The sequence below is a fragment of the Canis lupus genome, chromosome 23 (assembly GCF_003254725.2).
Source record: "Canis lupus dingo isolate Sandy chromosome 23, ASM325472v2, whole genome shotgun sequence".
NCBI classification, from domain to species: Eukaryota; Metazoa; Chordata; class Mammalia; order Carnivora; family Canidae; genus Canis; species Canis lupus.
Genome location: NC_064265.1, coordinates 34,570,080 through 34,593,702, shown reverse-complemented (window position 1 = coordinate 34,593,702; position 23,623 = coordinate 34,570,080). Strand labels below are relative to the sequence as shown.

Here is a 23,623-nt window from a genome sequence, read left to right as displayed (position 1 = left end):
AGAGAGAGAGAGAGGAGAGAGAGAGAGAGAGAGGCAGAGACACAGACAGAGGGAGAAGCAGGCTCCATGCACCGGGAGCCCGATGTGGGATTCGATCCCGGGTCTCCAGGATCGCGCCCTGGGCCAAAGGCAGGCGCCAAACCGCTGCGCCACCCACGGATCCCTCCACTTGACTTTCAAGCATAATTTTGACTTTGTAATTTTGCATTCTTTGTTGAAGGGAATCCCTTCAGATCCCTCCGAACCTGGAGCCGCCCCTGCGTGGCAGTAAGTAACAATAGAGAGGCTGCACAGCTGCTCTGCTGGGCAGCAGGTATGCAGGCCTCCGGGGACGCGACTGTGCAGCCCCTGAGCGCACAGGGTCTCTGCTGGGTGAGGCCAAACCCCCCGACGCTGACACCGCATCAGCCAATGAGAGCGTCCCTGGGGCCACTTCGGATCCCGAGGGGCCGGCCTCCCTCCGCCTTTCTGCGGGGCCCGGGGGGCGTGGCTTGTTACCCGGGCGACTCGGGCCGCGCTGAGCTGCCCCCGCGACTGTGGCCGGGTCGCTGCAGACCAGCTGGGAACTCTGCACTTCGAGGACCGCGTACCCGTCGAGAGGTCCTTCGCGGTGGCTCAGTTTCCCAGGACTATATTGCAACAGTAGGGATAACAGGGTTCGGGGGCCTCTTCCTCCCGAATTCCTCGGCAAGCGCTCCGATGCCTGAAGGGCTGCCTCGCCGCCCCCGCCCCCCCATCCTGGGAAGGGGCTTTGCAGAAAACTAGCTGGCGAGCCACGACCCTGAGGGCTGCAGGCTCCGCTCCCCCCCCCCCGGGGGGGGGTGTTCATTTCGCAGCAGGGCATTGCTTTGCTGTCACTTACAGTTACCTTAAAGGGACGGAGGCTTTGTCTGCAGGAGGCTCTGGGTTTGCTGGTCTTCGCAGCGGTTGTCCCCAGGCTGCTGCTAGCCAGAGCCCGAAGTAACAGAGCTTCTGTCTTCTTTTGCAGAGCCATGGGCAGCAAGAAGAAGGAAATAGCCCTGCAGGTAAGCCTTCCGGGGCGCTTGCTTCCAGCCCTTGGTTGGGGGTAGGGGTTGAGGAGTGGAAAGAAATCTATAAAAGTGATATTAGTTGCCAGCAGTACAGTGACCGTGTTCTCAAACTTGAATATTGTATCCTTCCATCTTAGAGAGGGGGCAAAAAACTCCAACAAACTTATCTCGACTCCCTAGTGACAACTTTTTTTTTGTGCCCTTAAATATAAGCAAACATAAAATTGGGTGTAAGCTCCTTTAGGCTTATAGTGTTTATGTTTTGATGTTTTATGTGCCACCCATTCATCGTATAGAGTACCTCATCTGTACCTGGAACAAATGACTCTGTCCTCTGGGGCATGAGCACTTTCCATGTGAATTTCTGAAGCCTAATGATTTAAAAAGGGAGAAAGCAATGTCACGGTAAGGATAGCATGTACTAGGAGAGGGTGGGAAGAGCTTTGCATTGAAAGTCTGAAGATCTGACATAGTTCTGACTCTTCTAGTCACTCTGAGAGTTGAAATAAATCACATAGCCTCCCTGGCTATATAGCTTGCCCATCTGTAGAATGAGTGAGCCGTTCCTCGGGGCCTTCCAGCACTGATGCTTTAGTGATCCAGAGTTACGAAACTTTTCACATGTCTACATGCTGTCTGTAAATAAGTTCTGAGCACCTGGGCCTACCATTTACTGCTTTGTGAATGATTTCCTCAGCCTCTCTAAGACTCCATATCCTTTCTGTAAACAGGAAGGATGATACATAGCCTGCAGTTGTTGTGACAAGACCCCTTTAGGCATTTCAAGGCTGGACTGATTGCTCTCTGTGGTGGCTCTAAGATTTTTGTCCCATACAATTATCTTTTCATCCATCTATGCCCTGTATCCCCTTTGGGTATAATATTTTTTGGTGATTTCAAAAAAAAATGTTATTCCCCAGAGCTCTGAATTCAATGTGATACTCCAAGTAAGTATTCCCACTTCTTGAGGAGGAGAGTGAGTGGGTGCACTTGGAGACATCTGTGTAAGCATTGTCTTACACAAGTCTACCGGGTCAGCTCCTTGAAAGAAGTGCTCTAGGGTTTTCCAGCCCAGGATCCCTGTCCTGTCTTTGAGTAAGACTATTTAGGGCTCCTTCTATGACCGAGACAGAAATCACAGGATGTCAAGAGACAGTCTGGCCAGAATGTGCCACACGTTGTCCACTCATTCCCTACCAAATGTAGGGCTTAGTGACATCAAGACACTTCCCATACTCTTCTGCTCCTGCTCCGTTCTTCAAATGTTCAGAGTCCTGGTCCTGCTGCTGGTGTGGCTTCTTCTATGACAGCGGGGTACCACAGAGTTGCTGCAGCTGAGCCACTGGAAGCGACTCATGAGAGAGGGTGGGGGCAGGGACTCTTCTGAAGCCTCCGTCACCTTCTTCAGGACTATGGTTGTGAGCCCAAACTGACTTTAGTCCAAATTTCTTAGAGCACTCAAAGCACCCAGAAGACTTTTTTTTTTTTCCGTAGGGAAAAAATGTATGGAGATATGATTTCTTTAGAAAGATGAATCTTTAGTAGAAGATTTGCAGATGTTATATGTTTCCAGCCCCTTTAAAGGAATAAAGGGCAGCCCGGGTGCTCAGCGGTTTAGCGCTACCTTTAGCCCAGGGCCTGATCCTGTAGACTTGGGATCGAATCTCATGTCAGGCTCCCTGAGTGGAGTCTGCTTCTCCCTCTGCCTGTGCCTCTGCCTCTCTCTCTCTCTCTCTCTCTCTGTGTGTCTCTCATGAATAAATAAATAAAATCTTAAAAAAAAATAAAGGGATAAAGACCTTAGGATATCCATATTAAGAGTGAGTGATAATTGCCATGGTCTTTTGATTTTTATAGATTTTTTAAAAAGATTTTATTTATTTATTCACGAGAGACACAGAAAGAGAAAGGCAGAGACACAGGCAGAGGGAGAAGCAGGCTCCGTAGAGGGAGCCCAATGTGGGACTCGATTCTAGGACCCCAGGATCACACCCTGAGCCGAAGGCAGATGCTCAACCACTGAGCCACCCAGGAGCCCCTGATTTTTTATAGTTTTAAGCTAGCTTCACCAAAACTTACTAATTACAAAAGGAAAGAGAATAATTTCATAATGCAGACCACCTTAATCAAGTGATCAAAGTGAACATCAACAATAAGGAGCAGATCAAAATTGCATGTCACCTGATAGGCTGCAATGAGAGAACACTCTTCTGCTTCTCTGATATTCCAGCCAACCCAGTTCCAACCAACCCAATGATGCACAGCCTGAATCTAATCAGGAAACATCAAACATACCCAAACTGAGGGACATTCCACAAAATAACCCTCCCATAGTCTTCAAAAGTGACCCCAAGGTCATGAAAATCAAGGAAAGACTGAAGAACTATTCCAGACTGAAAGAGACTAATCCAGTACTGATTCTGGCAAGATCCTTTGCTATCCAGGACATTATTGGGATGATGGTAAAAGCTGAACAGGATCTGAAGGTGGCCTAGTAATAATGCATTAGTGTTTTTCCTGACTTTGATGGTTGCATTATGGTTATGTAGGATAATATATTCAGAGATAATGGAATATCAGGTTGGTAATTTAAATTCAAACAACTTCAAAATAATTCAGGTTATTTAATAATTTAAATGATTTCAAATAATTCAAGAAGTTCTTTATACTGTACTTGCAAATATTCTATAAGTTTGAAATTTTTTCAAAATAAAAACACTATGCAAAAATGTACACTATTAGTAATGTACTATGTATTACATGTATTTCTCCTTAAATTTCATTTATGATGGAAACCAGAATACTTCAGAGGTAAGAGAAAAATGTGAAGAAATAGCAATAAATTCAACTATTATTTCTGGTGTAGATGTTTGGATATAAGTAACAAAAGATGTGGAAAACTTATACACCAAAAAGCATAAAACATTGCTTTAAAAATTAAGGAAGATTGAATAAGTGATAAGAAACATGGTGTTCATGGACTGGAAGACTCAATGTTGTGAAGATTCCATTTTTTTCCAAATTGATCCATAGATTCAATGCAATCCCAATTAAAATCTCTGCAGGAGTTTTTGTAGAAATTGGCAAGCTGGTTTTAAACTACATATGGAGATTTAAAGGATCACGAATAGCCAAACAATTCTGAAAAAGAAGAACAAATATGGAAGCCTATCCTGCCTGACTCCAAGACTTAATATAAAATTACAGTAACCAAAAGAATGTGGTGTCAGCGAAAGAATAGTAGATAGGTCAATGAAACAGAATAGGGTCCAAAATAAACCCATGCTTATTTACGCAACTGGTTTTCAACAAAGGTGCCCAAACAATTTAATGAGGAAAAAAATCTTTTCAAGAAGTTTTGCAGAAACATCTGTACCTCTACATGGAAATAATACTAACCTCAATCCCTCCTTCATAATATAGACAAAAATTAATTTTAGATGGCTCACAGACTTAGAAGTAAAAGCTTAAGTTATAAAGAAAGATTCTGGAAGAAAATAGGAGAGCATCTTTGTGATATATATAAACTCTACAATCTAATAATAAAAAGGCCAACAATCCAATAAAGAAAATGGAAAGATTAATGGGCACTTCTCAAAGAAGTTATATATGCTGCGCTATTCCATTTATAGACAGATTAAGAATAGACACATTTATTGTGTGACAATAGGTGGATCAGTGTTCACCTGGGGTGAGGAGCAGGTGTGACTAGGAGAAGACAGAGGAACTTTCAGGGATGATGGGAAAGTTCTGTGTTGTGATAGGACTGTGATGACCTGGGTATATGCATTTGCCAGAACTTGGCGAACTGTAATGCTTTAGTTTTGTGTTTTTCACTATACATAAATTATATCTCCAGAATATGTAAAAAGACCAAAAGAAAAAAAATGAATGAATGCCTCTCTGTATATGAATCTAGATAAATGTCAAAACTCGATTTGAGTGAGAACAAAAATTGCAAAAAGATCTCTATAGTATGATATCATTTATGTACATTTTATGGATACAAAACAACTTTATATATTGTTTTTTGGACAAGCAACAAGATAAAATTATTTTTAAAAAATGACTGAGATTTTCTTAGGTTAGTGGTTATTCCTGGGGATGGAGGCAGAAGAGACAGGAAGAGAAAGGCAGACTGGGAAGAAAAGACAGCTTGAGCTGTATTTGTACCTATTTCAGAGAGGGAGGAAGGGAGGGAGAGAGGGAGGAGGGGGAAGAGAGGGAGAGAGGGAGCAAGGGAGGGAGGGAGGGAGGGAGGGGGGAGGGAAGGAGGGAACAGGGGTAGCAAGAGGTAGGTAGGTATCTGGAGCAAATGCATTACATCATTTCCCCATCCTTGCCCTTTGTTCTTTGATGTTAGGTTAACATCAGCACCCAGGAGCTTTGGGAGGAAATGCTCAGTTCCAAAGGACTAACTGGTAATTTAAGATAATTTTTTAGATCCATCCTTTTCAAAATTGCTAAATGGCATCTTGAACCATGAAGAGAAAAGCTGCAATGAGCACCATTTTCCTATAATCTTGAATTTCATTAAATGAAGAACCAGGTAATTTCTTTGTGTGTGTGTATATATATCTGACGTGCACGTCTGTAGTAAGTTCAGTTCAGGAAAGCAGTCAGTACTGGTAGGTAACAGGGTTCCCTTGTTACGGAGCCGACTGTCGGACCCAAGGGTTGTTTTAGTGGGAAGGAGTGAAAACCTCTGACTACCTGAGGCACAAAGGGGAATATGTTGGAAGGGATATGGGGATCTTGTGGAACTCCGAGGCTGGAAGGAGAGCCAGGCGTGCCAAGGGGCTGGAACCGGAGACTGCGTGGTCATTCGGATACAGCAGAGCCCCTGTCCCTTGTGGGCCTCCTCGTCCCTCTTCTCTTGTATGTTATCTGTTACCTATTGCAACAATTTACCCCAAATCGTAGTAGTTTAAAAAAACTGAACATTTATCATCCCACTGTTTCTGTGGGTCTGGAATCCAGGTGTTGCTTAGCCTCTGGTTTGGGGTGTCTCTGGTTTGGGGTCTCTCACCAGGCTGCAGTTAAGGAGTAAGACAGGGAACGTCAAAGCTCAACTGAAGTCCAGTTTGCTTCTAAACTTGCTCATGCGGCTCTGACAGATCTTAGGTCATTTCCAACTTCATTCATGTGGCCGTTGGCAGGACCCAGGGCCCTGCTGGCTACTGGCCAGAGACATCAAGTCCTTGCTATCAGCAGTCTCCGCAAGGCTGCTTACAACACAGTAACTTTCTTCCCCCAGAGGAAGCGGCAGAGGGGGAGGGAGAGACATGCAAGTCAAAGTCTTGATGTAACTGAGTCTCAAAAGTGACATCCGATCGCTTTGGCCTACTCGATTTGTTAGAAGCCAGTCACTAGGTCCAGGCTGCATTCAAGGGCCAGGGGTCACACAAAGGCACACAGCCCAGGAGGCAGGAGTCCCCGGCATCTTAGAGGCTGCCTACCACACCTGCCCCTACTGTTCTCTCTCTCCTTCACTCACTGTGCATTGTCTCTGGGCTCCCCTTCTCCCTCTGCATCCGCTCAGTTCTTCTCCCTATAAACACACCTGCCGAGCCAGCTTGTATCTGCTCCTCTTTCCCCAGCACCACCTGCACCCAGTGACTGCAGCTTTCAAGGCCCCTACCCCTTTCGTCTCTCATGACTCAGTTTGTCTTTCTAGCCCTGTCACCCACTATTCCCTGAGATATGTCCTGAGCTCCAATCTGTTTCCTGAACATGCCACAGGTTTCCACATTTGCTCACTTTTATCCATGTTGTCCCTGCTCCCTGAAATATCATGACCCCATCATAAGCTGGAGATATCTCCTTCATTCCCAGGCCCAGCTCCAGAGGAGCAGTCTCCTTGTATGACATCTTCCCAATCTTCCCAGAATCTCTGCATGGTCACTTCCCCGTGGAGTCACCTGGCCATTTGCGAGGGGAGGGGGGTCTTTATTCCCTCACGCCTCTCCCCTAACCCACACCAGCTTGGTGTGGCCCTGGTCTGGAGGAGCGCTCATGGTTTTCCCTCTAAACACAGGGGTATTGTCTTTTTCGTCTCTATCTCTAGCAGACTTGCCCAGGCCTGGGGCAGAGTGGGTGCTAAATAAATGCTGGTTGTATTGATCCAGCAGTGTGGGTGTGAGTCTTGCCACATTCTACTACTTGAGGGATTACACAGCTTTTTTGATGGTGCCAGGTCTCAACTATTTTGTCTGCATGTCTTGTCCGTGCAACTAGAACATGTCTCTAGGGTGAAACAACTATTACATCTATTTCTTTAACAGTAGTAAGAAAACTACCACCTCATCAATTTTTTTGAGAATTTGCCATGTCCCAGGCACCCTATGAGATCACAGCTGACATCTGCTGGGTATGGACACTGTCAGCCCTGCTCTAAGCAGTGCCAGGGAATTGTGTTGGCTGGAGGCAGCAGGGGCTCATCCTCCCTTTATTGAGCAGTCTCCGGGAAGACAGGCTCTTCATTCTTTCTAGAACCAGTGGAAATTTGCTTCCAAAGTCAACCACCATTTTGGAAGTTTTGCCTTCTGCTGGCTCATTTTCATCTGCCTTCAAACGTGCAAGTCTATCCAGATTCACACATGCACTTGTGTGTATTTACACTTATATTTATACATGCAAAGGCATGTGGACACACACCTTTTCATTTTCTCTGCCATTTCTTTCCTTCCAGATGTCTTCTCTGTCTTGCATCTTTCAAACGCTTGATACACTTCCTCTCCAGCCCTGTTCTCTCCCCCATAACCTTGTGAAGTATGCCTTTGTCCCCCCCACTGCTCAGAGAGCCAGGGGCAACAAGGGGAGATGGGAAGCTGAACTATGGGTGCAAATCCTGCGGAGAGGTTGGTAGCTAATTAGGCCCTGTTTTTTCCCCAGTGGGACGTGAACCCGCTTTCCTTGGTGGGCCCAAACACAGGACCTCTAAGTCTTCAATGACTTTTTCCTGGCTTGACCCAAATGCCATCCTCCCCCATTACTATGATGTACTGAAATCCCCAGCCTCCTCTAGTGTTGTTGTCCTCAGAGAAACTCAGAGCTTTATCCTCCATGTGGCTGCACAGGAGGCTCAAATCTGTCTCCTGTCCCTGCTGGTGTCTGGTTGCCTCTGAGACCACTGGCCTTAGATCTCTTGTTCGAACTGGAAACCCAGCATGTCTAGAATCTAGTTGACTCTTCTTCCATCAGATGATCTCTCCTTGTCACCACCAGTTCTTTTCCTCTGCCAGGCTCCAAGGTGGAGTCCTTTCCACACCCACGTGACTTTCACTGCCTGTCTTTCCCTTCCTTTTCAAAATCTTGTGGTTTCCTCCCTTCCTTCCCTCCCACCCCCACTGCCCCCCTGTGCCTTGCTTCCTCATCCCTCCCATACCCAACTTGGTTCCTACTTTCTCTCCAAAAACTATGCTGCTTGGCTGAGACTAACCAGTGCTCCTGAATTCATGCATCTTGCTTCTTTCCTGGAATAGTTGAAAGAGCATGCACTCAGACAAACCTGGATTCAAAACTTGAGAATTTAATTTCTTTCTTTCTTTCTTTCTCTCTCTTTCTTTCTTTCTTTCTTTCTTTCTTTCTTTCTTTCTTTCTTTTCTTTCGTTTCTTTCTTTCTTCTTTTTTCTTGTATCTTGGGTTAGTTACTTCACCTCTTTGAACTTCCCACAATCTCGCGCTAGCTGTGTTGGGCTGGGCACATCCTGTATGTATCTGGTACATGAGTGTTGGCTTAGCTTGCTTAGTTTCCTCCCAGGCCCTGTGGCCTCATGCAATCAGACGAGAGGGTTCCCTTAGACTCAGTCCTGGCACACTCCATAGATGGGGACCCACAAAGAAAAAAGTAGCCAAGTTTCCACCAAGGTCTGTATCAGGTACACTTGTCAGAACAATGTTGATTTTATAGAGTAAATAAAAGTCTCCTTTACCCAAGGCAAGTGGCTTTTAATCCATCAGGGGAAAATGTCAAAACTGTGTTTATTATCAAAGCAGCCGAGAGTTGATTTTATGCTGACAGGCCACCTACGGTGACCTCTTTCTTTTAGAACAGATGGTTCTAGTACAATTCAAATATGTATTGAGGGCCATCTGTACCAGCCTGGCCATGAATGTAGCCTAAAAATTTACTTCAGGTAAAGCATCTGTGTTAAGAAAATTCTTTTGCTGGGATGCCTGGGTGGCTCAACAGTTGAGCGTCTGCCTTGGGCTCAGGTGTAATCCCAGGGTCCTGGGATCGAGTCCCGCATCAAGCTCCCTGCAGGGAGCCTGCTTCTCCCTCTGCCTATGTCTCTGCCTCTCTCTGTGTATCTCTCATGAATAAATAAATACAATCTTTAAAAAAAAAGAAAACTTTTCTATCACACTTACTTCATTATGTTCAGAATTCTGACCACTGAGTTTGTAAGAATGAGGGGCAGCTGTGTCTCCCTGCTGGCTCCTACTCCAACGGGGTGATAAATCCCTTGACCCATAAATAACGCCGCAAGCAGCTGTCCGCCAGAGGGGTGTTCGAGTTGGCAGGTGTGAATTTTGCCTGATGTGGTGAGTGTTAGTGCCCGCTGAGCGTCCTGCTTCTTGCTTTCACATAGTGGTCGACGTCTATCAAGGCTGGTGCGGCCCCTGCAAACCCATGGTGAGCCTATTCCAGAAGATGAGGATCGAGGTTGGCCTGGACCTTCTGCATTTTGCATTGGTAAGACCCTCTTTCTCTGCAGAGTGTCACACAACGTTGCAAAAAGAATTGAACACTTAAAAGCAGGAACAGGAAAAAAAAAAAAAAAAAAAAAAAGGCAGGAACAGGAAGCATGGGCTGCCTTTTCCAGGTCATTGAAGAGGCATTGGTTGTGAAATTTTGGGCCATCAGACATGATGCTTTATAGTCTCTCTGGAGATAGAGATTCCTACCCCCACGCCCACCCCGACAGTCCCTCTGAGCTCAGGCATCTCTTGCCCCCGTGCACAGGGAAGGGGTGCATGTCACTCAACACGTGTGCTCCTTGTGGCTCATGAACACCGAGGCTTTGAAGTCTTACTCTCAGAGCACAGCGCTTCAAGATTTTTATGCTCTGCTCTGTCGTGGGGAACTTGTAGCAAATATTTACTTGGATGGGTGCATGGAAACGAGAACAAATCCCAGAGAAGCCTGTGAGGGACACTCAGTGGGCTGCTCGGATTAGAGGCCACAGGCGGAACACAGGAGGAAATACACCTGCAGTGACCTCTCAAGGACTTGGCACTTTCTTCACCGGGAATCAGCTCTGACACTTCTGGAGAGAGTGTGTGGCGCAAATGCCTGCCCCCGTCCAGGGTTTACCAGACACGGAAGGCGAAGTCCGAGGGCCTGCCACTTCTGTGGTTGTGGCAGCAGGAGGGTGTCAGACAGTGGAGGCCCCTGGCTCCGGAGCAGTGGCTGGCTGGGGAGAAGCCCTCGTGTCCTATTTGATCCTTCAAAAAAGCACACTGTCAACAGTTTTCACCAATATGTTGACAGGAGAGGTATTCTGCTGAGAAGACATTAGACGAAAAAGCATGAGAGCCAGCCAGGGCATCATCTGGCAAGGACAGTCACAGTGTGGATGTGAGTGCTGGGAGGAGTGTGTGTCAATGAGTGTGTATGGGGCGGTGTGTGTAGTGTGTATATAAGAGGGATATGTGTGTGGGGGGTATGTGTGAGTATATACACATGGGGTGTGTGGAGAGAGGGTATGTGGGGGGTATGTATGCGTGTGCCATGTGTATATGTGGGGGGACGTGTGTGTGTAGAGGGTGTGTGTCTCTGTGTGTGTTGTCCCATGTGGTTCTCCCAGCGCCATGCCCCTGCGTCCCCAGCACCCCAGGGCTCTCCTAACAGCTTGTTTTCTTTAGGCAGAAGCAGATCATCTTGATGTCCTTGAAAAATACCGAGGGAAGTGTGAGCCGACCTTTCTGTTTTATGCAGTAAGTACATTTTCAGGACCAGAACGATTGCAGATCATCAGGGTTCCGACAGAGGCGTCTCCCTGAGAGTCACCCAGGGGCGACTGGCTGTTGACTGCTCCAAACACGTGATTGTTTTCTCCCCGACTGCATTTGTTGTTTCGGATGAGGCTAGGCATACTTAAGTCCTGGTCGTGCGGGTCCCTGCCTAGGATGGTGGCACTGCTCGCTGGTGGGGAGGGCGGGGTGACACGGCTCCTGATGGCCACTCTGGGCTCGGCGGCCTTCCTGACTGGCTGTACATGGGAAAGAACAGGAGTCACTCAAATGCATATGCTCCTTCTGGCTCATGGACACTCCTGACTGACGTTTCACAATCTGAGCACAAGGTTTTGAGATTTCTATCCCCTGCTCCGTAGAGGGAAGCTCTCAGCACACATACTCTAATGGGGTAGACGAGCTCTGCGTTCACTTTCATTTAATCATAAGATGTGAAGATAGGTTTACAGAATTCAGAAATGAAAGGGACTATTGAGGAAGCCAAACGGCTCAGTGTTTTGAAAGATCACTTAGATGTCTTTGGGTGTGACATCCATGCTCTGGCCCCATGCCGCTCCGGGCCCACCGCCTCACACCTGGCTTCCTAGCTTAGGTCACCTGCCAGGCTCTGAAGACAACTGATGGATATGCTACCCCTGACTGCAGCCCCCTCCTCACACGGTCAGGGGCAAACAAGGCCTACCCGCCCACGTCTCCTGACAGCCAGGTCCGGGTTGTGCAGTTTGGAAACCTTCGAGCTCCTGCCCTTGGCACTGCAAGTCTTACAAATTGGAAGCTGATGGTACACATTATTTGAGTGTTGATTCTTGACAGACGACCGAAGTTAGATGCTGAAGTGTGGGTGAGGATGGAGGGAGAAGTAGGAAGGAGTCAAAGTGACAGTGGAGCAGAGGTGAAGAAATGCCATCGCTGTCACATGGGTTCACCCGCTTGAGCCTTTAGTGATTGAGGCGTGAATCACAGGTGCCGAGGCAGCAGGCTCCCTCACCACCTCTCACCCTCTGCTGGGTGGGTGGAAATGCGGGATGGCCCACTCTCCATGAACTTCTTCTTCTTCTTCTTTTTTAAAGATTTTATTTATTTATTTGAGAGTGAGGGAGTGAGTGAGTGAGAGACCGTGAGCTGGGTAAGGGGCAGAGGGAGAGACAGGCTCCCTGCTGAGCATGGAGCCCGACGTGGGGCTGGATCCTGGAACTCTAGGATCATGACCTGAGCTGAAGGCAGACGCTTAACCAACTGAGCCACCCAGGCGCCCCTCCATGAGCTTCTGTGAGTCATAGGCAGAGACTGCGGAAAAGGTTAAAGCAGGAGACTCAGTCACCCCCACACACACCACCTCCACTGTGAAGTCTCCTCTGACCACCCCACTGGAGCTGGGAAGCCATTCTTGCCTTGAATGCTAAGCATCCTCTTAAAGTGATGATCTTATTCTATTGTAATTGTGTCTTTGATACAACCACAGAAGTCTCTCCCCACTTGACTTCCCATTCACAGAAGCAGACAACCATGGCTTTTCACGTTGACTGTTGATACTCTTTGCTGAGGTCTTGGTGCTTGGCAGAGTAAGCGTCCCATAGATATTTGTTGCATGGATGAGCCACATATAGGCCACGCTTGGTCACTCAACCTCACGTGCCCGGCTCCTCCCTTAACTAACTCCCTGTTTCCCTGAAGGAAGTTTTGGAAGGCGAGGCATGGGGTAGAAGGCAGAGAAGTGGATGAGCCCTCGCCCTTGGGCACACTCCTAAGCAGAGCTCTGTCTCCTGAAAGATGGAGATCTGTGGAGATGAGTTCAAGTGGTTTGAGTGGGGCATGTGTTCCGTGCTCTAGGGTGGAGAGCTGGTGGCAGTGGTTAGAGGAGCCAATGCCCCGCTGCTGCAGAAAACCATCCGAGAGCAGCTAGAGGCTGAAAAGAAGGTGCTGGCTGAAGGCTGCGAACGGAAAGTGGTAAGAAGCACTTCCGCAAGAGGCGAACTCAGTGTCTCCCTACCCCACTAATTTTTCCCGGAGTGCTCAGTGGAAAGTGTCATTAAATGCCCACTCGGGAGTCCCTGAGGGCTCAGGGGGAGGCAGTGCCTACCAGGACATAGGTTCATTTTAAAGCCTTCTTTGAAGAAGTCACCCCCTTCCTCCAGAGCACTTGAACTTCTTTTACCCAGGGATGCCTGAGTGGCTCGGTGGTTGAGTGGCTGCCTTTGGCTCAGGGTGTGATTCCGGGGTCCTGGGATCGAGTCCCACATCGGGCTCCCTCCAGGGAGTCTGCTTCTCCCTCTGCCTGTGTCTCTGCCTCTCTCTCTGTGTCTCTCATGAATAAGTAAATAAATATATAAAAAAAACTTCTTTTATCCATTTCCCGTTCATCCCCCACTTCTTTTTTCTTAAGATTTTATTTATTTATTAGAGAAAGAGTGACAGAGCACAAGCAGGGGGAAGGGCGAGGGAGAGGGAGGGGAGAAGCAGGCTCCCTGCTCAACAGGGAACCTGACGTGGGGCTCGATCCCCAGACCCTGGGATCATGACCTGAGCTGAAGGCAGATGCTTAGGGCACTGAGCCGCCCAGGCACCCTGCCCCCACTTCGATTCTTAACAGGGGTTTCTGGAATCCTGATAATATGAGTTCAAAAATGAAAATAAAGTTATGGAGTCAAGTAGTTGGTAGGAGAAGTCAGCCTCAGGGTGAGCTCTCTCCTGGTGACCTGCCCTCACCTCCCATTCCTGAAAGTTTTGTGATCCCTGAGGGTTCATTTAATTTAGAAATTAAGTTCTGTATGAGAAATAAGATCAACATAACTTGTGATTTTTATAAATTACTTCCATGACAACACAGACTATAAGTTTTTCACAAAAACTTGGCTGCCATTGAAACTGACACCACCTCAGATAAAGAGAGAGGCATTTCCTGGTGCTTTGAGCTTCCGTCCAGTGAGCCTTAACGTTGTTTAGTGTTCGTTGTTTAAGTTTTCATATTCAATTCCAAATAGCAAAGCCCTGTGTTTATAGAATGGATTAGAATCAATCCTATTTTTTTTCCCAAAGATCACATATGCTTGTGCCCCCTGCAGGGGGAGATGCTGTCTGTCTTCACCACTTCCCTGTATGGGAGGTGGGGGTGGGGAGCCAGGTGCTAGTATCTCCTTGTATGTCAGTTCTTCCTTTGTCTTCTGGCCAACTCCCTATTTCACCTTGTCTACTTGATGCTTGTGGAAATCGAACAGCACCTAAACCTTAAAGTCAGCATGGATTTCCTGGTCTTCAAACACCCTCACCCCCACCGTCATCCAGCTACTAAAAAGGGTCTTGTAAAGTTTCCAAGGCTGATGATCTTGACTGCCTTCTTTTTGGCTCTGCATGTTGGGTCTATGCTTTTTTTTTTTTTTTTTTCCCTTGGCTTCTGTCAGTTTTGGAAGGTCTTTGTGGTAATTTAATTAGCTAACTACTTTTTGTTCATGACTAATTTGTACTAGATTAGAGACGAGGCTCTGTCTGATGAAGATGGATGCCTCTCCCATGATGAAGACAATGGTGAAGATGAAGACATGGGTGAGTAGAGAACCACTAAGCAAGAAGAAAAGGCAAAGCATATGAGTAAGCAGTGTTTTGGGCAATCTGAACCGTGGGAAGATGAACATTTCGATTCCAATCACTTGACTTCACACATTTTGTGTCAAGTCTCCCTTCTGCCCTTTCTTGGCATCGTAGATACCTTTCACAGCTTTCTGATCATGCTCAAGTATGACAAATATGACTTTCAAGGCAATTACCCCACATCGGGAAAAGCCCCACTTAATAAAAAGGAAGGCGGAATTTCAAGTAATGATGCTGGTGCTTCCTTAGTCTTCATTTGAGCTAAAGAGCTCATTTCTTTTTTGCGCCTTGTTTCTGAAGGGCCCAAAAGTCAGCTGTGCTGCTGAACACCTTCCTACCCCACGGCCCTGCACCAAATATCAAGTCACCGATTTTATACTCCTGGGCATCTCAGTTCTTCCTGAACCTTTACTAATGGAAGAACACCTTGACCTGACAGTAGGGAAAGCCAGAAGTTCAAAGGGCCATTGCTGGGAAGGTGGCTCATGACAGTAACCAGGGAGACTCCAGGGAACACCAGCATTCAGTTCAGGATGCCAGTTGGAAAGAGGAGGATGATGTTTATTATTGTGTGAAGCAAAAAAGCTATTTATTCATGTGTGGATAATGAGGACTGTTTGAGTTGGATTCTAACAAGGCAAGAGGTGCAGTTCAGGAGAGCAAAAAAATATTTTTTTTCAAGAGTGAAAAAATATCAGTGTTTTGGCTTCTGCAGGAAACATTTGTTAGCTCCTTTTTTGGATGATCTCCTCTTCCCTCCTTCATTATCTCCTCTCAAATCAAGTCTCTTCACCTAGAAAATAACACAATAACCTATTCTTGCCCTTAGCCTTCCTCCCCTCCATGCCTGAGCTTCCTGAGCGTCCATAGTCCTTGGGCCAACCCCTCACCTTCGGCTCCCGCCTGACCTGCTTCAGTCTGGCCTCTGTGTCTGCTCCTCCCTGGTGCTCATGGGGGCACCACTGACCATCATGGTGCCAAGCCAACAAACGGTGTCTGGTCATATCCTATAGCCTCTGAGGACTTGGATGATGTCGATGGTGTCTTCTTTCTCCAAAGCCTCATCTCTTTTCGTTTCTGAGATATCATGACCTTTCTCATTTTCCTTCTACCTCTCTGGCCTCTCTGCAGCCTCCCCTTCATTGGCCTTTACTTGTTTGCTCCCTTTTCAAGCTGGAATTCTCTGGGCCCTGATCTGGCCTCTTCTCTCCTACCCTGCACCTCTAGGGGATCTCATTAATGGGTCAATGTATAAGGAGTCCCTTATACATTGTAAGAGTCCCTTAAAGACTATGTGTTCATGGGACGTTAGAAATAATACAGAAAAATGAATATATTTATTGCTTAAAATGATTCACATTTTTGCAGTACATGTTTTGGAGATTTCCAGAGTAGGAAGCTGTCCTCAAATGCAGATTTTATCATGTTTCTTTACCACACAACTGATACAAAGGTTGAGAACAGAAAAGAGGCTATGCGGGATACAGAGTCTGTGGAGAATATAGGTAGCTCACCAAAGCCAAGTTCATACAAGCAGGAGTATAGTAGGGAGGGGCTTATGGACTGAACACCAGGCCCCCACAGCTTCTGCAGGCCTGAACAGAGACTATAATCATGTGCCACTTCTCTCATGGCCACAGCTGACTGGACTTATGAACACTGATCAGGACACTGGTCAGGGAGCTATGACTGCTATGTTGGTTCCAAACAATGAGCTGGCCAGTCTGGTCTTCTTTCAGGAGAATTTGTGGAGATAGAGAAGATGGTAGCTGCAGTTTGTTAGAATGTTCTGGTGCTGAAAAGTCAGACAGACTCAGGGCCTGGGGCCATCATAACTCCCCATAGGCCAGAAAAGTTCAAAAGAAGCCTTAGTGAAGGAGCCAGCAGAGTGAGAGAAGACAGTGGACAGCAGTGAGAGGCTCAGAATCATGAGAGGTGACCAGAAGGCACAAGAGAGGCCAGGCCCATGTTGCCTCTGCTCCAGCTCTCCCCCACTCCAAGCCAACTCTTTTATTTGTTGCTGGGGTTCTGCTCCTCAGTAGTCTCTGATCTCCTCCCTGCCCACGCCCACCCCCACCCCTTTTCTCCCAGGCTCAAGTCCCTGGCATGTCTCTGTCCCTTGTAGCCAGGTTGAGGTTGAGGTCTGCAGCCTGACCTGTGCCTCCACTAGAGTCCAAGTGCGCAGCGGGGGGAGCCCCAGGAGCTGTGTGCAGAGGCTGCATGGCCCCTGTGGTTGGCCCCCTGAGAGCCTCAGAGATGGGTGTCGTGAGCCCAGCGTCTGACAGCACCACCCTCTGCTTATTGCAGCTTCATCAGGGAAGACCTGCACCTTGGCCATCATTAAGCCAGATGCAGTGGCCCATGGAAAGACGGATGAGATTATTATGAAGGTAAGAGGGATGACGCTTCCCTGACAGACTGCCCCCGTCTCCTCCGGTGGAAAAGCAGGGGCGGGGCATCGAACAACAGTGTGCTAGTGGGAAAAGGAGGCTTCTGAGGAGCTTCAACCAAAATTCCACTGAAGTAAATTAAACATTTTCAATCCATTTGGGACAGATATAATGAGGATGAGGGTCTTGGCTGCTTTTAATGTTACCCTTCCCATTATCTTTTACTGTTCAGCACATTTAAATGTGAATTTGGGCTTGATTTACCCTTTCACAATATATGCATATTTTACAGATCCACGAAGCCGGTTTTGACATTTTAACAAATGAAGAGAGAACCATGACAGAGGCAGAAATGCGACTTTTCTATCAGCACAGAGCTGGAGAGGTCAGCTCATCTGCTTCCACACATCCAACACACTCTCATTTCTTTCTCTTTCTCCAACATTATGTTTATAGATTGATGTTAATTTGGGAGAAAATAGATTACTAGGAAAAACGAGAATATGAACAGCAATAAGGCCATGAATTTGCTCTCAGAATGGTGATTATAGTCTGTATCAGGTAAAAGTTCTTTGGCTGCAAGGAAGAGATTTTGATTCTAAGTTAAGCAATGACATAAGGGATTCATTGGAAGGATACCCCATAATTCCTAGAACTGAAGAAGAGAGTTGAAGCAGTTGAACAAGAAGGTGTTGGGGAGAAGAAGAACCAGGGCAGTTGTAGGAATCTTAGGAGCAGAATCCCATGGACAGTCGCTTTAGGTACTGCTGTTGGACAACTCAGATTCAACTACTTTCCACTTGCTTCTGACTCTCCTCCTTGGGATGGAGGCCTAGTTGACCTAGCTTGGTCGTAGCCCCACCTCTCAGGTGAGGTGTGTGTGTTTGGTGGAGGTGGAGGGGGTGGAGAGGCATCTGGTTGTCAGCCAGACTAGGCCAAGTGAAATGGGAAGGGTTGCTCCCCAAAGGAAAACCAGAGTATTGCTACTTGAAGCAGCAGGAAAGGTTGTGAGGCATTGCAAAAAATAAGTCTTAGCTAATCCCACCCCATGGTTATCCAGCATCCATATGATTTCCATACACATCCCTATTTAACTTGTTATAATCTCTCATTCAACCCAAAGTTTCATTTTCCTGCCTTAGCCTTTATCTGGGTTCTCTGGGTGTGGCTGGTCATCACCACCACCCCTCCCTGGGCCCTTCATGGGTATGCTGGCTGGTGGCAAGGCTGCTCACTGACCCTCTCCCTTCCTGTGGGTGGGATAGGCCCACTGATTCACTGTAGGCCCCAGGACCCCTACCCTGGGTCAGTTACCTCTCCCTGTACTAGGAGGCATTTGAGAAGCTGGTACATCACATGTGCAGTGGACCGAGCCACCTCCTGATCCTCACCAGGTCTGAGGGCACTGAGGACGTGATCACTGCCTGGAGAATGCTCATGGGGCCCTGTGACCCTGATGTGGCAAGGAGGGAGCAGCCTGACAGGTGATGTCACCAGCTGTGGTCTTTTCATTTATCATAAAACTTGCATCCAAGGAAGCCGAGAGCCCTGCTCTATATTCAGCCCTGAATCCCCCCTTTATGTATATTGGGACAGACCCTGGCCTCTTTGTTATCTATTTGAGGAGACCCTGATATCTTCACCCTCTGATCCAGTCCTACAGCTAGAGGGTTCTGCAGTGTGGTCCCAGAAACTCATGCAATATTCATCCAGGAAATACAGATTGCCGGGCCCCACTAAAGCCTGCCAAGTCAGAGACTCTGGGCAGGGCCTAGAGATCTGCATTGTAGACTCAACCCTCTCCACCCTCTTCCCACTCAGGGTGTCCTGACACCACCTAGAGTCTGAGCACCCAGTTCTACACTCTGGACTAGGCTGCCTTGGTCCTGTATTTAGCCTGGCATCGCCAATGCCAAATCCATTGTGTCTTGCCTTTGAAGCTGAGAGCGCCCCAGCCAATAGAAAAGAAATGAGCTGGGGACTAAGTAACTGCAGTTGTACCTTGCAGTTTAGGGGGCCAGAACATTCATATGTGAGGACTACTAAGACAGCCCAGGGTTCAGATCCTAGGCTACCACATACTCTGGCAAGTCCTTTCTCTGAGCCTCAATTCTCTCATCTGTAAAATGGGGTTATGACATCTATCATGGGAGGCCACAGAATGTTAAGAGCACTTCCATGGGCCATCCATGAATCCCTCTGGGCTTCAATTTCTTCATTTGAAGAATAGGTACTACAATGCTTCAGACATTGATGTGATGATTAAATGAGCATATGTATGTATGTGTGTATATATATGTGTGAGGATACATGTATGTGAAGCACTTGGAACAGTGCTTGACACAAAGGAAGCCCTAGCAGTATTAGTATTATCTTATAGGGTTATTGAAGAATTAAGTATGCACACCTATATCGAGCTCTTGGCAGGGTGCTAGTCCCTGGTAGTGACATCAACAAAATGGCAGCTCCCAAGCTTACACCATGACTCAAACATGTTTAAATGGAGAATCGTGTATGTGAAGTACCCGGCAACCTGCCCAGAATACCATCATGATGGAATAGATGTCAGCTACTATCCTGTTGTTGTTCTCGGCATTTCCGATGGAGAGAAAGCCGTTTCACAGAAACGCCCGTGCTAGCTGGTTGCTGGTGACCATGTTGCCAGAGGTTGCCAGAGAGCAAAACGTTTCTTTTCAAATGAAACAATTGTTTGTTGTGCATTTTGCCAATGTTCCCAGTCTCCGCGCTCAGTTCGGCACAGAAATGCCCTTTAACGCAGTCCACGGAAGCCAGGACAGAGATGACGCCAGCAGAGAACTGGCATTGCTCTTTCCCACTTTTAAGTTTTCAGACGAAGTTCCAGAAGCTTCTCTGGGTAAGTCATCAAGGCAGTTTTGGCCTTTATTAAATCTGCAGGGTTTTTTTTGGGTGGGGGGGCGCTGATAATAACTATGTGGTAACTAAGTCTTCAATCTAGTAAGGAAGGTCTTATTTGAAAAAGAGGGGCCATTACATAACTTTGGTAGCAATCAGATCTGTTCTGTGCTTTCCCAGAGTAATGATCTTGCTTTTTAATATATATTTTTTTATTTCCTGCATTCTTACTTTGGAGTCATATTTCCATTGCAAAGTTACTTTGCGTTTTCTTGTGGAAACCACTGGGAAAATGTAACTAGCTTTCTAGAATCTTGCTTCAAAGTCAGCTAGACGCTAGATGTCACTACCTCACTTCCTCTGTGCTTCCACACACCCCACACTAGGCCCTTAGTGGGGTTGCTGGCCCTGGAGTTTTATACAAAAGGCCCCGGAGCCTGCTGTGACTCTTCTATCCCTCAGCCCCCACATTTTGGGAAAAGTTTGCCAGGTCATCTCTATCTCCAAATCTGGGTGAGAAAGAAATCCAAGGGGTTCAGAGTGCACGTGACTTACCCTACTCCACATGTAGAACTAGGACTGGCCCATGATGTTCCTGCAACTGAATTGGCTATCTGCAGTTTGAGCCTGAGGTGAGGAGGAAGGGGCCAGGGGGTGAGGATCCTGGAAAAAGCAAAGCATGTGAGGGTGGAATTCCTGGGAGAACGCTCCACACAGATCTGAAATGGTAATAACATACTCGTGCACAAATGTTTGGGTTTTAGCCAACATATTTATGTAAATGTTTCATATGTTCACAGTCTCAAGATCTGAATCCAGCCAAGTAAGAGTAGGTGGTCTGAGGGCAACAGAAGATGGGACGGGAGCTGGACCCTGCTGGCCCTCATTGAATTTTTGTGGCTGCCTCCTGCCAGCTGAGGGACAAGCCGGGTGGGGTGGGATATAGAGTGGAGAGATCATGGGAAGTGTAGCTTTATATGGATCACAGAGACCCAGGTTGACACATGCAAATGCAAGCTGTGGTTCTTTAAAGCTGATCACCTGCTGGGAGGAAATCTCACTCTGGTGACAGTGGCACCACTAGGGCCAGCTTTCCTCTACGGACCCACCCTCAGAGACAGCCCATCATGCATTTCATTGTGTCCAGGGTCATGGCACATCTTCATCCTTTTAGGGGAGGATTGGAAAAGTAGTATAACTGAGGGCCAAGTCTGGGGAGGGAGGATAGTGGCCTGGCTGGGAAATACTCATTGGAGCTATTGCAGAGAGTGTTGGGAGATCACAAGCCTGGCTTTTGGGCCCCAGGTGATAATGAGCAAAGGGGACAATTCCTGGGGGGCGGGGGGTCTGAGCCCAGACACATCCCAGGAATAAATGCCAGCCTCTTGAGAGCATGATTCTGCAGCAGCCTTGCTGGGGCGCTATGTTCCCCTCATTTGTTTGATGTGTCATGCCTCCTCAGTTTTGTCAGGAGCACAGTGTGCTTCCAACTTACCATCACTTTCTCTGCTAAGGGTCACTGGTCAAGGGCACTGCAGACAAGACCATTCTGGGTTTGAATCCTGGCTTCACTATTCACCAGCTGAATAGCCTCGGAAAGTTACTTACCTTTCTGGGCCCCATATCTGTGAAATGGAGATAATGACAGACCCATTATTAGCTCCATAATAATATCTCCACAATAGTGATCTTCCTCACAAGGGCTGCTGTGAAGATGGAAGCTGACAAAGGATATTAAAGTTCTTAGCCTGGGGCCTGGCACATATTGAGTCCTCAAAAAATTACTCTCCTGATTTTTTAAAAAAGGTTTTATTTTTAAGTAATCTCCACACCCAACACAGGGCTCGAACTCACAACCCCAAGATCAAGTCGCATGCTCCATCAATCAAGCCAGCCAGGTGCCCCTCATTCTCCTAATTTTTAATTCCTGGTCCTGAACACACATACAGTAGGACCTTTCTCTGCTGTCCTTTCCACCCCGGCCCCTCACTCCATAGTCTGTGATGTAGTGAGATCCCCTTTTCCTGCTTCTTTGTGGATGGTGAGTGGGACAGAGGACAGGCACAGGGCTATGTTTCAGAATTCCTGCAAAACATCTCTTGTCCCACAGGCCCTGGGGCAAGGAGCGGCGGGCCCCACTGAGGCATGTCACTTCCCTGAGGACATGGATTGAGAGGCTGGGCTGCAATTCTGGAGCATGTGACCAGGGACAAGGCCACGAGATGAAATGTCAGTACGCTTGAATCCGCTACATGTAGGAAAGCTCCAGAATTGGAACTTAACTCTTTTCAGCATCAATACTTTTTTGGTTTGGCTAATTCTCAAGAACGATAAAAACAAAAAATAGTATATTCTTTCCTGCCTTATTAAACAGTATAAAACATATAGCTTGTTTTTGTTTTTTGCTACCTCTTGGATTTTAAAAAATAAGTGGACATCTGTTATTGTACCCTCGTGTGATATGGTGTCATCTCAGAGGATACTGAGCTGCATAGGGCAGTGTTATCTATATAATAAATTGACATTATGGATTAAACAAGTTTAGAGTTCAAGTTGATAATTATGAACTTGAAAACAGTGCAAATAGATTAGATAGAACACTTCCAGCCATATGGATGTGGAGGCAGATAGAAACTGGCTTTAATCTTCCTGTTGCCTACCCAAGTCACAGGGGCAGTCCTGCAACGCTGCCCAACTGGCCATCTGAGGTTCTCCATGAATCAGGCCATCTTTATAAAATAATGCTTGGGAGTTACATTTGGAACAAGGATTCATCTGATTTTGACGTTTCTTTCCCCTGTCTCTTTGGTTTCTGATTCTGGCCACTGCCTAATTTTAAAATCTGAGCTCCCAGTGGAGCCAAGTTGCCTGCAGCTTCTGCTAAATCACCTAGGTTAGCCACCCTTCCATGGTTGTGCCCTTGAGGGTCACAGGAGGTTTTCAGTAAAAAGTTAACTATTACTACCCCTGTGAATATGGCTTTTTTTTTTTTTTTTTAATTTTATTTGACACAGAGAGAGAAAGTATGAGCAGGGGGAGGAGCAGAGGGGAAGGGAGGAGCAGGGGAAGAGAGAGAAGCAGCTCCTTGCTCAGCAGGGAGCCCAACACAGGACTTCATCTCTGGACCCCAGGATCACAACTCCAGTGGAAGGCAGAGGCTTAACCGACTGAGTCACCCAGATGCCCTACCCCTGTGAATATTAACAAGGGTAGCCAGTCCCTCCTGCTAGTTTGTTCTTTGGCCTATTTGAATCCACTAAGCCCTGGCATCTGCTTTTTCCTCTCTGAGGAAAAGGTTGTGTTCTTTCACTCCCCAAGGCATTGTTAGCGATTTCCTTTCATTTGTTCGTTTTCTCTAGAAGACTCTGCTTAAGCCTTGAAGTTCTTTAAATGCGCAGTTAGCTCCCCCAAGACTGTGCTTCATGACTGCATTAGTCTTTCTGTCAACACTATGCTGGCACTGGGGATGGAAGCATGAGTCAGGCTGCGTGAAGTGGGGAGCAAGGCCTGTAACACTGGGTGGGTGGCTGCATTCCCCATGACTTTTTGTCACCTCTAGATGCTAACATGCATTCCTGTTGTGTTCATCAGCATCTGTACTGACTTCCATGAGAAACAATGTACTCGGAGGGACCCTGATAGGATGTCAGGAAAATTGAATCCACTATTCCAGATCTCCAAATACTTAGGTCACCACGGAGCTGTGCTATTCCCTTTGTGAGTGCCTTCAATGCAGAGCATTAGACCCCTGTGCCTGGTCTT

The 23,623-nt window shown here is 47.0% G+C and overlaps 1 protein-coding gene across 4 annotated transcripts; it reads left to right on the top strand.

The window, feature by feature from the left end:
* Window positions 1–399: 399 nt before the first annotated feature.
* On the top strand, window positions 400–22,246 carry NME9 (NME/NM23 family member 9). 4 transcript variants are annotated; one of them, XM_025448994.3, is made up of 12 exons: window positions 400–600; window positions 989–1,025; window positions 5,395–5,452; window positions 9,626–9,729; window positions 10,902–10,973; window positions 12,843–12,959; window positions 14,477–14,552; window positions 16,905–16,987; window positions 17,280–17,372; window positions 18,317–18,471; window positions 19,726–19,862; window positions 21,972–22,246. In XM_025448994.3, the coding sequence occupies exons 2-12, from the start codon at window positions 993–995 to the stop codon at window positions 22,001–22,003; spliced, it is 960 nt and encodes a 319-aa protein (XP_025304779.3). In that variant the 5' UTR covers window positions 400–600; window positions 989–992; the 3' UTR covers window positions 22,004–22,246. The 4 variants fall into 4 exon arrangements, with proteins under 4 accessions (XP_025304779.3, XP_025304781.3, XP_025304778.3 ...); XM_025448993.3 differs by having other exon boundaries at window positions 401–642; XM_025448996.3 differs by lacking the exon at window positions 12,843–12,959 and having other exon boundaries at window positions 400–642.
* The last annotated feature ends 1,377 nt before the right edge of the window (window positions 22,247–23,623 follow it).

Excerpts from the sequence above, each read along its gene's own strand:
- NME9 (XM_025448994.3), top strand. The coding sequence starts at position 993 with ATGGGCAGCAAGAAGAAGGAAATAGCCCTGCAG. Across the intron at positions 1,026-5,394 it reads AGAAGGAAATAGCCCTGCAG|GTTAACATCAGCACCCAGGA; the intron begins GTAAGCCTTCCG and ends CTTTGATGTTAG. Across the intron at positions 5,453-9,625 it reads CAGTTCCAAAGGACTAACTG|TGGTCGACGTCTATCAAGGC; the intron begins GTAATTTAAGAT and ends GCTTTCACATAG.